The following is a 13662-nucleotide window of genomic DNA, read 5'->3' as shown; positions in this document are numbered from 1 at the left end:
CTGATCTAACTGGAAAAAAAAAACTTGTTGAAAAATATAGAATCAAAACGATCGAGTTAATTAAGAGGAATTGATAAAATGCTTGTGCTTGATTGGATGAGAAAAGTTGTGATACAAACTCCATTATGTATAGCTTACATTAGACAGCTAAAAGTGAATACAATATTGCGAAATAAAGTCTTTAATACAGCAGCAGTATTTTTTTTTTCCGAACATGGTACGTATTCCTCTTCCTGATTATTTTCCATGTCCCATTCCTTCAATAATTTAAATTCGATTTTTTTAATTCGAATCAAAGGGTTATATGATGATTTAACTATTAAAGTCCCTGAACAATCTTCCATCCATACTCAAGTATCAGTTGCATGCTGATTAAGGGAAACAGCTTAAAATCTTAGAGATCCTCCTAACTCCTATTAAAAATACTTTGATAGAGAAATTCAATGGTACACCATGTTGAAGCAATAACTCAACAAAATAAGGATAAAAGGCTTTGAGTAAAACAAAATTTCATTTTTTTTGGTTTGAAATGTAATCCTCCCAATTCGTTTGCTCCCTACACAAGCATACTTAACCTTCTAATACTTGAGACCGTAAGTGTTCCATACACAGGCCTTTTAATTTGTGGAATTGGTCATTACTCAACAAATTGAAACATATTTCTACAGCACTTGGTAAACCTCAAATAGAAACTTACAAAGCTAAATAATAGTGGCATATGTATACATACTCAAGATAAAGCTCAATGTGCAAATAATGAGCGAAAGCAAAAAGGGGGAGAAGAAATGGCAGATCTAAAGCAAACCATCGGCCAGAGAGCAATTAGCGAATTGTCTCACTTTAGATCTAGCATCTGTGAAAGTTTGAGATATCTTGGAATAATCATCCTCTGCTCTAACCAGTGACTCCTTGCAAGCAGTCTCTTTATCACATAATATTTGGAACTTTGCTGCCACTACATTTTCATTTTACTGTCAAGCAGTCTCTTGACAGTTTCAACGATCTTTTTGCTGATATGTTTTTTCTCTTCTAGCTTGGCATATTGATCAAGAGTCTGCTTTGCCTCAAGAATCTCTTTCAATTTCAAGTGTAGACACTCAATGTTCACTTTCATATCATTTGCAACAGTAATCATGCTATGTAGCTTATCTTCTGTGATTTCATAGAGATTATTGTCTTGCAAGTCTGAGATGATGTCACATATCATCTCCAATAACATTGAATGGAATATCATTGTCGATACCATACAATTCTGAAAAATGTCTCCATGCTTAACGAGAAATTTTCTTACTATGGACTCCAATTCTGGCCTTACTTGATATCCTTCAACTTCAACTGTGTCCAATGATGAGCTTTGTCCAACAGAATTAACGTCATCACCTTCCTTGTCCATTTCAGTTCGGTTGAGGCTGAAAAGTGAGAATGGATGTCCAAACACAGCCAAAGGTTTCTGCTCAGGAGGGCACTCCGAAGACTTTGGCTGAACATTGAACACAGACCAATAATGTGCAAATTAGAACTAAACCAATGATATGGGAAAGAGAAAAAACAGCTCATTGCACATTCGTTTATCATGTTACTGACATTCACAAGAATGAAAAATACATTTTCATTTTGAGTATCAAGCGTACAAGTACAATTACAAGTCTTATTTATCCCCTTAACAAACATAAACTTTTTAGATGTGGAGACTGAAGTAACTTTTGTGCAGCTTTGCTACAGTTTCCATAACTTACGGGTCATAACCAAATTTTCTTGAATCAATAAAATAAGGGGATGATAAGCAATCTTGGACCTATTGAAGAGGTTTGCATTGCTATAAACAACCATAACTCACAATAGTTGCATGAAAGCTAGCTTGTACACTAGTAAATGAAGAACTTATCCTTTTGCACTGTCAAAGTTATGTGAGTTTGGAGAAGGAGTGGTTTAACACATACCAACATTTTGATTGATGCAAGGAGCAAGTAAGGAAAAAGAAATGTTGGGTACAGTGTTAAATAAAAAAACTCATGTTCAACAAATCATGAAAAGTTGTAGGGACATTAAAAATCATCCATGCATGTCAGGGAGCGGCTAATTAAACCAATATCACAGAGAAGAATAAAGAAATGACTGACTATAAAGTTAATTACTTTCCATGAGTGGTGGAGAAAAATCAACCTCAACCCTTAGAAAGGACCTTGAATTCTTTCAAAACATTTAGAAGCTTGATAGCACAATCAAGAAGCAGTGACTACTATATGCTTCCAAGTTCATGTTTTTACTAATTTATTTCTACCAAAGTACATGCGTTCATTAAACCATTTTCAACTTTTGTAGAATAAATAATAGTACTCACACACACACAGATGCTGCAAGCTAGGCTCATGCATAACCGCATACAACATTTGGAAACATAACTTACCTGGTTGGTGGGTGCATCAGAGTGAGAAGATACGATCAGTCCAAGGAAGAAGAGGTGCAGGCACAGGGCAACTAAGAATACGTTTCTACCTCAGTTCTATCTGTCTTAACCACTGACTAAGCAACTCCTGAAACTTTTCACAAAAGCCACCAAGAAATTAAAGCACCATTGTAAGTGTTTTGGACACAGCTATCTGAGTACGTGACACTCCTCTTATTCTTACTTCTTGTTAGTGTTACTGTTACTTACCTACTAGTCTCAATAAGGCTAAGAAAGATGAAAAATGTTAGTTGAGTGGTTAAAAAAAAGAAAAAAAAAATTGAGTTTGGTTCCTTTGATTAAAAAAAATTAATAATTAATATTTTTAATAAAAAAATAAGACTCTATAAGGCTAAGAAGATAGCTTCTTCAAGACAAAAGACCACTCATAGCCGGTTTGTAAGAGAGAGAGAGAGCAGAAATAATATTGATTTTTTAATTGAATGGAAGTAAACGTTGTATCAAGAGGGATAATTGTCTAACCTTTGAAGTAGACTCAGCCAAAGGTTCCTCCTCAAGAGGGATAATTGTGCTTCAAATCCGTTGTGCCCCTCCATTTGAGTTGATTGATCAGCCATTGGATTCTCATCCTCACTCACTTGCTCCATTTCAGCTACATCAACAGAATCTCCAGTCTTTTCAGATGCTTCATGTGTGATTTCTGGCTCAAAGGTAGAAGGATGATCAACTTGTGTTGGAAGGGATTCTACTTCTATTAGAGAACATTCTGAATCTGAAATCTGGTAGTAAGTCTTCACAGATGTTTCTTCTAGTTCCAATAACCTTGCTTGCTGATCTTAACCTAGCACGAATCCCCCAAATTCTAGTGGAATATGGAATCAAACACTTTTTGTTTTTGGCAGAAGGATTGCCCTCCCACCAAGAATCTGACTGAACATCATCAAACACAGACAAATAATATGTGCAAATTAGAAAAACAAACATAGTTGTCATAATATATGTCCAAATATACAGATCAAATGTTCATTTTGAAGCAAAGGTTGGAGCCCAAAATAGAGAAACGTGTGTGTGTGTGTGAGTGTGTGAAACACATCAAACAAGTTATGATTATGATTATATTCCAAGTTCACGTTTTTAGCTATTGTTTCCACACAAAAAAAAAATGCTTCCTTTTTCATTCTAAGCAGAAAAAAAATCATATATTTGCTGCATCATTTGGAAACAAGTTACATACCTGCTGGTTATTTGATGGGTAAGAGTGATCAGAAGAATCCATATCACTCACTTGTTGTAGTTGTAAACTACGGAACTCAAAGCAAATGTTTAAACTGCGAAATGTAACTTTCATTCTGAACAACATATATCCACCGTTGTGGGAAAGAAATATTGCCCGTTAGATTTATGAGTTTTCTATATCCAGTGTTTGTGATTTTTTCTTCTCCTTTTCTCCAAGTTTCCAAATTTATCCCTCCATCTACCTCATCCCCGTGACAACACTGCCCCCTCTATCTCCTCCTTTTCTCTTTCCTCCTCACCAACACTGTTATGGCTGCTACAACTACAATAAAATAAAAAAGCGAACAAAGTAAAAACCACACATCAAAATCAACCCACACCAAAGAATCAGTAGATTTTTTTCTTTAAGCACCAAGAAATATTATTAATATGGGACAATCGTGTACAAGCATAGCCCCTATTGCATTTCCCAGCAAGTTTCCTGACAACAGCATATGGAATATGCCCCAAAATACAGCACGGCGCCATTTAATACATCCCCACTCCGAAAACATAATAGACCAATTAGTGGCTACTCTTTTTTTCTTAATTGAAAGAATCAACACATGAAATCACTTTGTGTAATAATACAACACTTTTCGTATTATTTTTTTGGTAATGGTAAATTTGGTCCCTCAGCTTATTTTTAGTTTTGGATTTGGTCCCCCATTAATTTAATTCACGAATTTGATTTTCTATTTTATAAAATCGTGTAATGTTGGACCCTAAATAACAATTGAACGTTGATCAGTGATGTTGACTGTCACGTGTCACATTCTTATTGGATGATGACTGCCACTCACGTGTCACGTTTTGATTGAATGTCAACTCGATGAAAGATGAAATGCATTGATATTTTCATTGACCAATCAGAATATGACACGTGATATCAGCATAACTGGTTAACGGTCCACGTCCAATTGTGGTCTGAGACCAACATTGCATGATTTTACAAAATAGGAAACCAAATTCGTGAATTAAATTATTGGGAGACCAAATCCACAACTAAAAATAACTTGGAGACTAAAAATATAATTTTGCTTATTTCTTTTTATCACCATAAAATTAGTGTTTTAACTAATTTTCGTCATAAGACAAAACTGACCTTGTTTTAGGAAATCAAACGGAGCACCATTCACACCAACAACAACTTAATGTTATTTATTTGTATTATTATTACACACTTAAATGATGCTACTAAATAACTAATATAAAACTATTAATTAAATGTTTATAATAAAATAATTTCAATCTTTCACCAATGGTAATTCATTGATCTATTACTATGTTATAACATTATTATTGTAAATAGAATTTCTAAAAATTAACTTTGAAAAACATCTTTTAACAATGACAATAATAACGAGTATTGTTGATGATATTTTATAAACATTACATTCATTTTAAAGGAGATAATTTTTTAATATAATTTAATACTTCTAAAAAATGTTTATTAGTATTTCATTCAGTATCTTTAATTTTAGAACAATAAAATCAAAACTATCAATATCAAATTAATGCTCACTATAACTCAAAATTGTTTCAAATTAATATTTATTATTTTTTTATTTTCCATCTTTTAAAAAAAATAATTGTTGGGATTCAAATAAAAAAAAGACAAAAGTGATTTCATATTCTAAAGTTTGTTCAAATAGCTCTCAATAAGAGAAATTAAATTGGTTGAATATGTATAAAGATAATCAAAACCAAAAGAACTGTTTCTTTTTTGTAAGAACCAAGAGAACTAACCACTGTCTTTTTCATCAAAATGGTCTGTTTCTACAGATCATAATATTTTTTAATGAAGTTTTAGGTCTATATTCATTTCAATGCCAATTTTTTTTGTTCAAAATAAATATAAAATAAAGTTTCCTACATTTTTTTTAAATAAGTGATAACTGATAAGGCTTATTAAATACTATATAACAATATATTTTTAGATTCCATAATGTTACTAATGAATTAATTGTAAATAATATATTAAAAGTAATCACCTAATAATTTAAGTTAAAATTAATTTTCTATATATAAAGAAATCTTAAAGGCAGCTACGTCAATGAGGCAGGTGCCTGGTAACTTAACATTTTCCTTATTATCTCATATAATATCCAAATTTAAAATTGTTTTTACTTTGATATCTAATAGTATTTTTTAGGGTGATATCTAACATTGTTGGACTATAGTAAGTAAAGGCATAATTAACTGTACTTTGATATATAGTTTTTTAAAAAATAACTGTACTTTGATATCTAAACTATACATTTGGAGTACATTTTCGGAAGATCTGTTTTCTGTTTAATGGGTCCTTGAGCCAATTTCAGTTTGCTACTTAAAATCTGAGCCTAAATTGCGAGCACAAACGTGCTACTTGAGCATCATCTCATGAATAAGATCCGAGCCTAAATTGAGAGCACAAAAGTGCTACTTGAGCATCATCTCATGAAAAAAAAATACATTTTTTTAATAATCGATATCTTAAATATAAAAAATCTTAGTTAAGGTAATGATATCCAACACTTCTTAGCACTCAATTTTTTTTTAACAGATAAACGAATGAAAAGTTTTTCCATCCTCCCCCCACCCCAAAGAAAAAAAAATCAAATAAACGTTTTAGGCTAAAATGTGAACAAAAAAAAAAGATTAAGTGAAAAATATCATAACTATGGTTTAAACCGTTACTAACAAGGCTACAATTAGTTTTTTTTTTTTTACAGAAGGCTATAGTTAGGTTTTTTTTTTTTTTTTACAGAAGGCTACAATTAGATTTTTTTTTTTACAGAAGGCTACAATTAGTTAATTAAGCAGAGTTAACGAAATTTGATGGTTTTGTTTTAAACCAAGCTTTAGGAAAATTTTGGTGACGTAAAAAAATGAGAAATTATAAGAGGGTAAAATGTAATCAATTCTAAAATAATTTAACTTAACGAACAGTAGATTTTTATTTTAATGTAATAACGGGGGCAAAGAGCCACAAAGTTATCTTAGATATTCAACCACACAAAAGCAACGATGTGTTTGATACCCTAACATTTTCATAAACATTCAAATTAACGGTTAACATGTATAAAATCTTAAAAATTTGGTCATATTTCCAACATGACTAGCACAACTTAAAAGATATCCGTTATTGATTTAGCATGTGTTGATTGAAACACAATTCCAAAGAAAAATCACGATGTATGAAATACCATTAACGTGATTCTACCAAAAGATTTCTCCATTTTATTTGATTTCTATTCTCAGGTAATTAAAAAAGATTTTTAAGAAAGAAATGCTGGCCAACAGGTAGGATTTGAGCACAAGTAATGGCAAATGTTCATTATTTTCATGGAAATGTTTTTCAACATTATTTGTTTACCCAAGTCAAAAGAGAATTGGTATAAATCAAATTTCTAAAGCAGCCTGGGTCTGGTACAAATTATCAAATGACTGGTAAAAATCTATGATATCAGTCATTTTATCAAGCAATGCTTGCACAAGATCATCAAATATTACAACATATGTAACTAACAGATCACCAAGAAAAGCACAAGCTTCACAAGACATGAAAGAAATACCATTTACTAGTTTAGGACTTACAAGTCAAACATATAATGTGAATGAACTAATTGATTTGGGTATGGCTACCAAGGAAACAACAAAGTAGGCTTTGGTAATCACACAAAACAGGTTTTAAGCCCTTTTCACGACTTGTCCACCTCATATACATTCATACATACGTACATGATATTCGTCCAGCTCTTATATTGGAAAAATATCAATTTCAATTCAACAATTGCAGGCTGCAATATCATATATATTCATATACACAAACAATATCTTCCTGTGACAGCAACTGTGGTAATGCGTCATGACGTGAACTGTACCTTTTATATGTGACGGCGTTATTTCTTATCTGTTGTAACCCCAACAACAACATTGCTCACCTGTAACATGTCAAATTTATTTTATGGAAAACTTGCTATGCTCAGGGGAATCATATATGCAGGAAGAAAATACAAGTCCAAACTAAAAATGAAAAGCAATAACAATTACCAATTTCCCACTTGAATCAACAGACATTGGATTTTCTACCACTACTGTTTGACTTTGAGATTGGGGCATTGACTGCAGGTAATAGAATGATATAATCAGAACAGAAAACCACCAATACATCCTTACTATGAATAATCACAAAAATTAAAAATAAAAATAAAAGCATACTGTTGAAGTAGTAGGTAATGTTCCAGCATTGGTTGTCCCATTGGGTCTATGGACAGGGATTGGAAGCCTTCCATTGTTCGTCTACAAGACAGGAAAGAGGAGCAAAAGCAAGGAAACGGTATAAAAATCAACTCAGAAAAATTTAACATACCAAATAGATACACACATCATATTCACAAAAAAACAGAAGTTGAGAATCATAATTTCTTTTATCAGCAAATGTTAGTTGTTAGTTTTTGTTAGAATGTTAGTGTAGGGATTCAAACATATGACCTCTCCCCCCCCTCCCCCCTCTCTTCTCTTTCAACCCCCTTCCCAACTACCAAGTCAGCCTTATAACTCCTGACAATCTCATAATTATATATTCAGTATATCATAACCTTTACAGATGCATCTAATGTTAAAGGACATCCTAGTAAGTTAGTCAAGAGGTAGGGCATTTAAGTGGGTTGTGACAAATTATAGGCTCCAATCTTTTAGGCTGGATCCCAATCTCTGATAGCCAGCACGAGATTACTCAAGTGATCATGCTTGTAAAGAATAAACAGGACACAGATGGTAATAATAAGACTAATACCAGAATAGCTAATAAAAATATAAATTATCTATATATGAAAGCCTTTCCTAGAAAACACAGTTTATATAATTACCTACACACAACATACACTGACCCATAACAAATTTTTAGCCTAAAAATTCAATGCTCAGATAACATAGTTCTATCAATAAAAACTTACACTGACATTAGTAATAAAGTGACAAAGAGCACATTTGACTGATGGAGCTCCATAAGGATACATGAGTGTTGTCCGGCAGTTCCCACAATGGACATGAGCTACTTGATTAGATGCTTTATAATGCAGATACAAAGCCCAGCAACGGATAGTCAGGAAAAAATTAATTGAATACTAAGCATAGGTTATTAAAATATAAAAAGGAATTCATCATTAGACGGGCATGAGTATAAGAAAACAGAACCAATTAATGCAACACTGCATAAGGATCCCAACATCTTGTAGTTAATATGCAATTCAAAATTAACATTGGAATTCCAAAATGACAATGAAAAAATGATTATGAAAGTATATTCTTCTATCAAAGAAATAAAACTCAATGACAGATTAACAAGTAGCTGGCTATAAATTATAACAACTGTTTGCCATTTATACTAACAGTCATGTTTTTATATCTTTGTGATTAAGATTGTTCTTCTCCAGACTGTAAGCAAAAACAATAGGGCAAGGACAAGTGTTAAGAATCAACATTTTCATTGGTTGATCATGAAGGAAGAATTGATGAATGTGGCTCCTGCTGCTTCTTTTTTGGGGGAGGGGGGGATTCTGACACAAACCTATATTCTATGTTATTTGCTGGAAAATGAATTCACAAAAAGATAAGGTTCCAAAATTTACAAATCATACAGTACCACAGATAGATAAGTTCCAAGGGAAACCACCATAATCATTTTGCGACTAGAGTAATGTTCTTAGAAACTAAACCACCAAGACTAAGACCTCATTCTTTTCTAGCCTTACAACAAACTGGCAAATAACCAGATGACCCTATTACAATCTCCAACTACATGTGAAAGGAATCTCACATAATTTTTTCAATCTTATCTTCCACCCTATAGGAATTTGAACAAAGAGGGATAATAGATGAGGAAGACTGAATTGAGGTTATGTGGTCATGACCTCCCTCAAAAAGGGAAATCTTCTTTATAATAAAAGGTCAAGTTGGTAGCAATCTTCTTAAGTAGCAAGCCAGAAGCATCCCAAAGAATACACAGGAAATAAATGAATAAATAAATAAAAGGATCACCTTAATGCACCCCTTGCTGACCCCTTCACTAGGATTTGGTAACACCATTCACGTTAACCATATATTCAATAACCAAGTAATCCAACAAAACATCACACCACAATTATAAAATAGAAGATTTATATTAACAAGCAAATTAACATACAGTCCACCAAAATCAATGCTAGACCACTAAGGTAACATACTAACATGTAGTGTTTTTTTTTTAACAAGAACATACTAACATTTAGTACCTGGTGGAACAAGGTTTACAGTGTGACAGCAGGAACATCTCACACTTGTAGCTCCACGTGTGTACATTAGCAATGTCCTACACCCTCCACAATAAAGTTGAGACATTTCCATCCCTGCAGGTTATTATTATGGTAGAGTTCCTCAGAATAAGCATCAAAATGGAGTCTGACTACATGTAAATATTAAACCCAGAAGGCAACATGATTTGTTTCAAATTGAATAAATAGCACATACCAATAGATAAAGACGGGAGACACACCAATATAAAATGTGTAAGTTTACCTAATCTTAAAATTTGCAACAACAGAAACAGCCAATGAGCTTACCAGGGGGAGGAACAGAGGTAATTGTGTTGCACAATGCACAACAAACATTGGTTGCCCCTCTTGGGTAAAGCAGAAGGCTCCTACAACCATTGCACACAACTTGGCTCTGCATAGCTGCAAAGTTAAAGACCATTCACCAGGAAACTCAACCAAAATGAAACCCTAAGACTCACACGCAAATGAATCAATAACCAATTGAACCAAAATTCCCACTAATTTGTTTTACGCAGGAAACCAGACACCAGAATGCCTGATCCAAGTCAAAAACATGTAGCACCTGCTCCGCAGACAAATATGACCAACCCCAACATTCGAGAATCAACATGTCCAATATAATATGCTCCAAAACCAAAACCAAAACCAGACACATATGTTCCATAACCAAACAAAACACACCCAAAACAGAAAATCAAAACAAACAAGATAATGGAAATAACAAAGGATCTGGCAATACCTGTGGCTCCCGACCCTGCTGCAACAACCTATTCAGACAACCGAGTCAAATAACAACAAGGAGAAGAAAAACAAAACAAACAAAAAATCTTAGTTGTTTTTGTTTCGGCGAAAACGAGGATGTCAAAGGGGGAAAACAGAAAAGACTGAGAGAGGAATGAAGAAATCTGTAATGAGGATTGAGATTAGATTCTCTTTAGAGAAAAGGAAGAAGAAAACCAATCCAACCCTCTCTCTCTCTCTCTCTCTCTCTCTCTCTCTCTTCAATTTCTTCTACCAATGTTTCCTCATCATCTTCTCATCCCACACACACTTTCGGAAATTTCTTCAGCGACTATTAGTCTACGTTTCTTTTTTTTTTTTTTTAATCATCATAAAAGTATAAAACATTGGTCGCTTTTACTTTTTTTTTATGGTAAAATAAAACAGATAAAAATTAAGAGCATCTTACATAATTACTCAAATAAATTATTTATCTTAAATTTACAAGTTTTACGTGTCATATAAATTTAAAAATTTTATAATTTTTTTAAAATGCTGAGAAGGAGCAAAGCCCAACAAAAAGAAACTACAAATAAATAGAGCGGGTCATAGAAATCCTAACATTATCTTTAATTAAACATAATTATACAAAAATTTACTTAAATGTTAAAATTGATAAAATAAGTACTTGAGACATGTTAAATTTTATAATTGAAAAATAATCTTTTAATTGCTAAAAATAAATTAAGCAACAATTATTTATATAATCAACACAATGTCAAGTTATATGCTCTAATAATAAAAATTTGTTAAGCATTGTTGTTTAATTTAAGTAAAACACCCGAGTTGAAAATGTTCTTAAACAACACATTGTTAAGTTTGACGTTTTAAGTAGCTCATGACACACATACTTTATGTTTTGATAAGTTGAAAGTGAATTCACTATTATGAATTTTTAAATTATTTAAAATAGATTAATTTTATCAATAACTTCTTATTTTCACTTTAATAATTATATTTTTTTACAAAATGTAATAATTATAATTATACTTACAAAATTGATGTGAAGTATATAATAAAAATAATATTATGTTATAATTTAAATTAATAAAGTTATGTTATGGATAAATTTACGAAACTGTTTTTTATATTTTAATTTCAACATCTGCTTTATCTGTGAATGATATATACGATCATACGGAAATGACAATAGCATATTGTCAAAACAAATGAAAGGACATAATCCATGCATAAATCAAATAAGGGAAAAAGCAAAGGAAAAAGAAAGGAATAGTAGTAAATGTTAAAAGAATAATAACTTACAAATGTTTAGTAAAATTATAAAACTTCAAATAAAACAAGACAAGTGTTTAGTAAAAAGGTTTTACTAAAAACAATATTAGGGATTGTAATTTTTATCATGATTTGAATGCACTTTTACATAATTTTAAATATTTTTTTATTTATTATTTTTTTCAATATGTATCTTAACAATGTTCACGAAATATATATATATATATATATATATATATATATATATATTAATAAGTACAAAATTAAGGTCCCCTAAAAAAAATAGAAAATTAAGGTGTATTTTTTATGAGAAACTCTTGGGTAGATAAAGTCTAACACAACATTCTCAGAGGCAACTAATAAAATTTTTATAACTAATAAAATAAATAAAAAATTAGAATACCAAAGTAAAATTAAATCTGATATTTTTTCTGTTTTTTATAATCGTCTTCCTTTTTTTTTTCTAAATTGCATTGAAATTGAAATATGTACAAGATTATAATTTAAATGTCAAAATAATATGATTTGGTGGTGTAAAATTGTAGAGAATTTAATTTTAAATAATAACTTTATTAAAGAAAAAAAAAAACATGTTGGCTTTAAGCAATAGTAAAACTTGGTTGATGTTGGGTTTATAATTTTAATTTCCAGAATGCAATTTTAATTAGGATTTATAAATATTTCTGTAATATTAATATTCAGTGTACTAAAAAAGAAAGATATATTCAGTTTGGTAAACACATATCAAAAGTTTAAAGTTAAAATCAAACTATAACTATAATAGTTAATAATTTTTAAAAGAAAATTTATAAATAAAAAGTTAGAATTAAGAAAAAAAATTCCTCAATATGAAGTCGCATATTGTTCAAGGCACAACATGTTTTAGTATTTTACTTTTTGTTTATATTTTTTTCTTTTTAAAATTATTAATTAATTATAATTATAAATAAAATGAAGCTTCACTCCACTTTCTTGAAACTCCTGCATCTCATGCACTTCATAAAATTAAATTTCTTTAAAAAGTTTGACTTACCTTCAACATGAATATTATATATTAAAATAATTTCAGTGAAAATTTTTATTTCAATTTGTGGTCATTATAATTCATTTATTCAAGTTATCTGTTTGTTTTTACAATTTAAATTATAATTTGAAATATGTATTCTTTTATAATATTATTTGTGTAGGTGATTAGACTTTTTCTTATCATAAAAAATAAATATTACTAATTTACTTTATGAAATATTTTTGACATATTTTTATATTGGTAAGATTTTATCATAAAGAACAAAATTTTGTAGGTTATTTTTTATTTAAGAAGTTTCACTCATGATCTGTATGTTTGATTTGACAAAAAAATTAGAAAGATTAGGAAAAAAACTGAAACAATATCAAATTTACTTTTATTTGACATTCTGATTTTTTTCTTTATTTTATTTTATTATTTGTAAAATTGTTATTGATTATGTATAAGAATAATATGTTAAGTTTGTGTTTACCTAACAGGTTCTGATTTTTTATTTTAAATAACTACCTTAAAGATGTAAATTGAAAATCATAAAATATATTTTACTTGTTCGTAACGCTTACGCAAAATGTCCCTTGACAGCAATCCAAAGTCACCATTATTTTTAGCCTTATCACAACTCACAAAAATCTTGTTTATTA

The 13662-nt window shown here is 30.7% G+C and overlaps 1 protein-coding gene and 1 long non-coding RNA gene across 7 annotated transcripts; both read right to left on the bottom strand.

Moving 5' to 3' along the window:
- Positions 1-615: 615 nt before the first annotated feature.
- Positions 616-4154, bottom strand: LOC114413050. 3 transcript variants are annotated; one of them, XR_003666861.1, is made up of 4 exons: positions 3642-4146; positions 2930-3337; positions 2408-2540; positions 616-1480 (listed from the first exon to the last, which is right to left on the bottom strand). It is a non-coding gene; the product is annotated as an uncharacterized LOC114413050 (long non-coding RNA). The 3 variants fall into 3 exon arrangements; XR_003666860.1 differs by having other exon boundaries at positions 2408-2534; positions 3642-4145; XR_003666859.1 differs by having other exon boundaries at positions 2408-3337; positions 3642-4154.
- A 2967-nt stretch (positions 4155-7121) lies between these two features.
- Positions 7122-11058, bottom strand: LOC114413049 (protein LSD1-like). Of its 4 annotated transcripts, none has more exons than XM_028377205.1 (7): positions 10721-11058; positions 10267-10380; positions 9931-10053; positions 8623-8735; positions 7886-7966; positions 7718-7789; positions 7122-7608 (listed from the first exon to the last, which is right to left on the bottom strand). In XM_028377205.1, the coding sequence occupies exons 2-7, from the start codon at positions 10376-10378 to the stop codon at positions 7567-7569; spliced, it is 543 nt and encodes a 180-aa protein (XP_028233006.1). In that variant the 5' UTR covers positions 10379-10380; positions 10721-11058; the 3' UTR covers positions 7122-7566. The 4 variants fall into 4 exon arrangements, with proteins under 4 accessions (XP_028233006.1, XP_028233007.1, XP_028233009.1 ...); XM_028377206.1 differs by having other exon boundaries at positions 8629-8735; XM_028377208.1 differs by having other exon boundaries at positions 8629-8735; positions 9940-10053.
- Positions 11059-13662: the final 2604 nt, after the last annotated feature.

The sequence above is a fragment of the Glycine soja genome, chromosome 5 (genome assembly GCF_004193775.1).
Source record: "Glycine soja cultivar W05 chromosome 5, ASM419377v2, whole genome shotgun sequence".
NCBI lineage: Eukaryota > Viridiplantae > Streptophyta > Magnoliopsida > Fabales > Fabaceae > Glycine > Glycine soja.
This window is presented reverse-complemented; position numbering and strand designations above follow the sequence as displayed.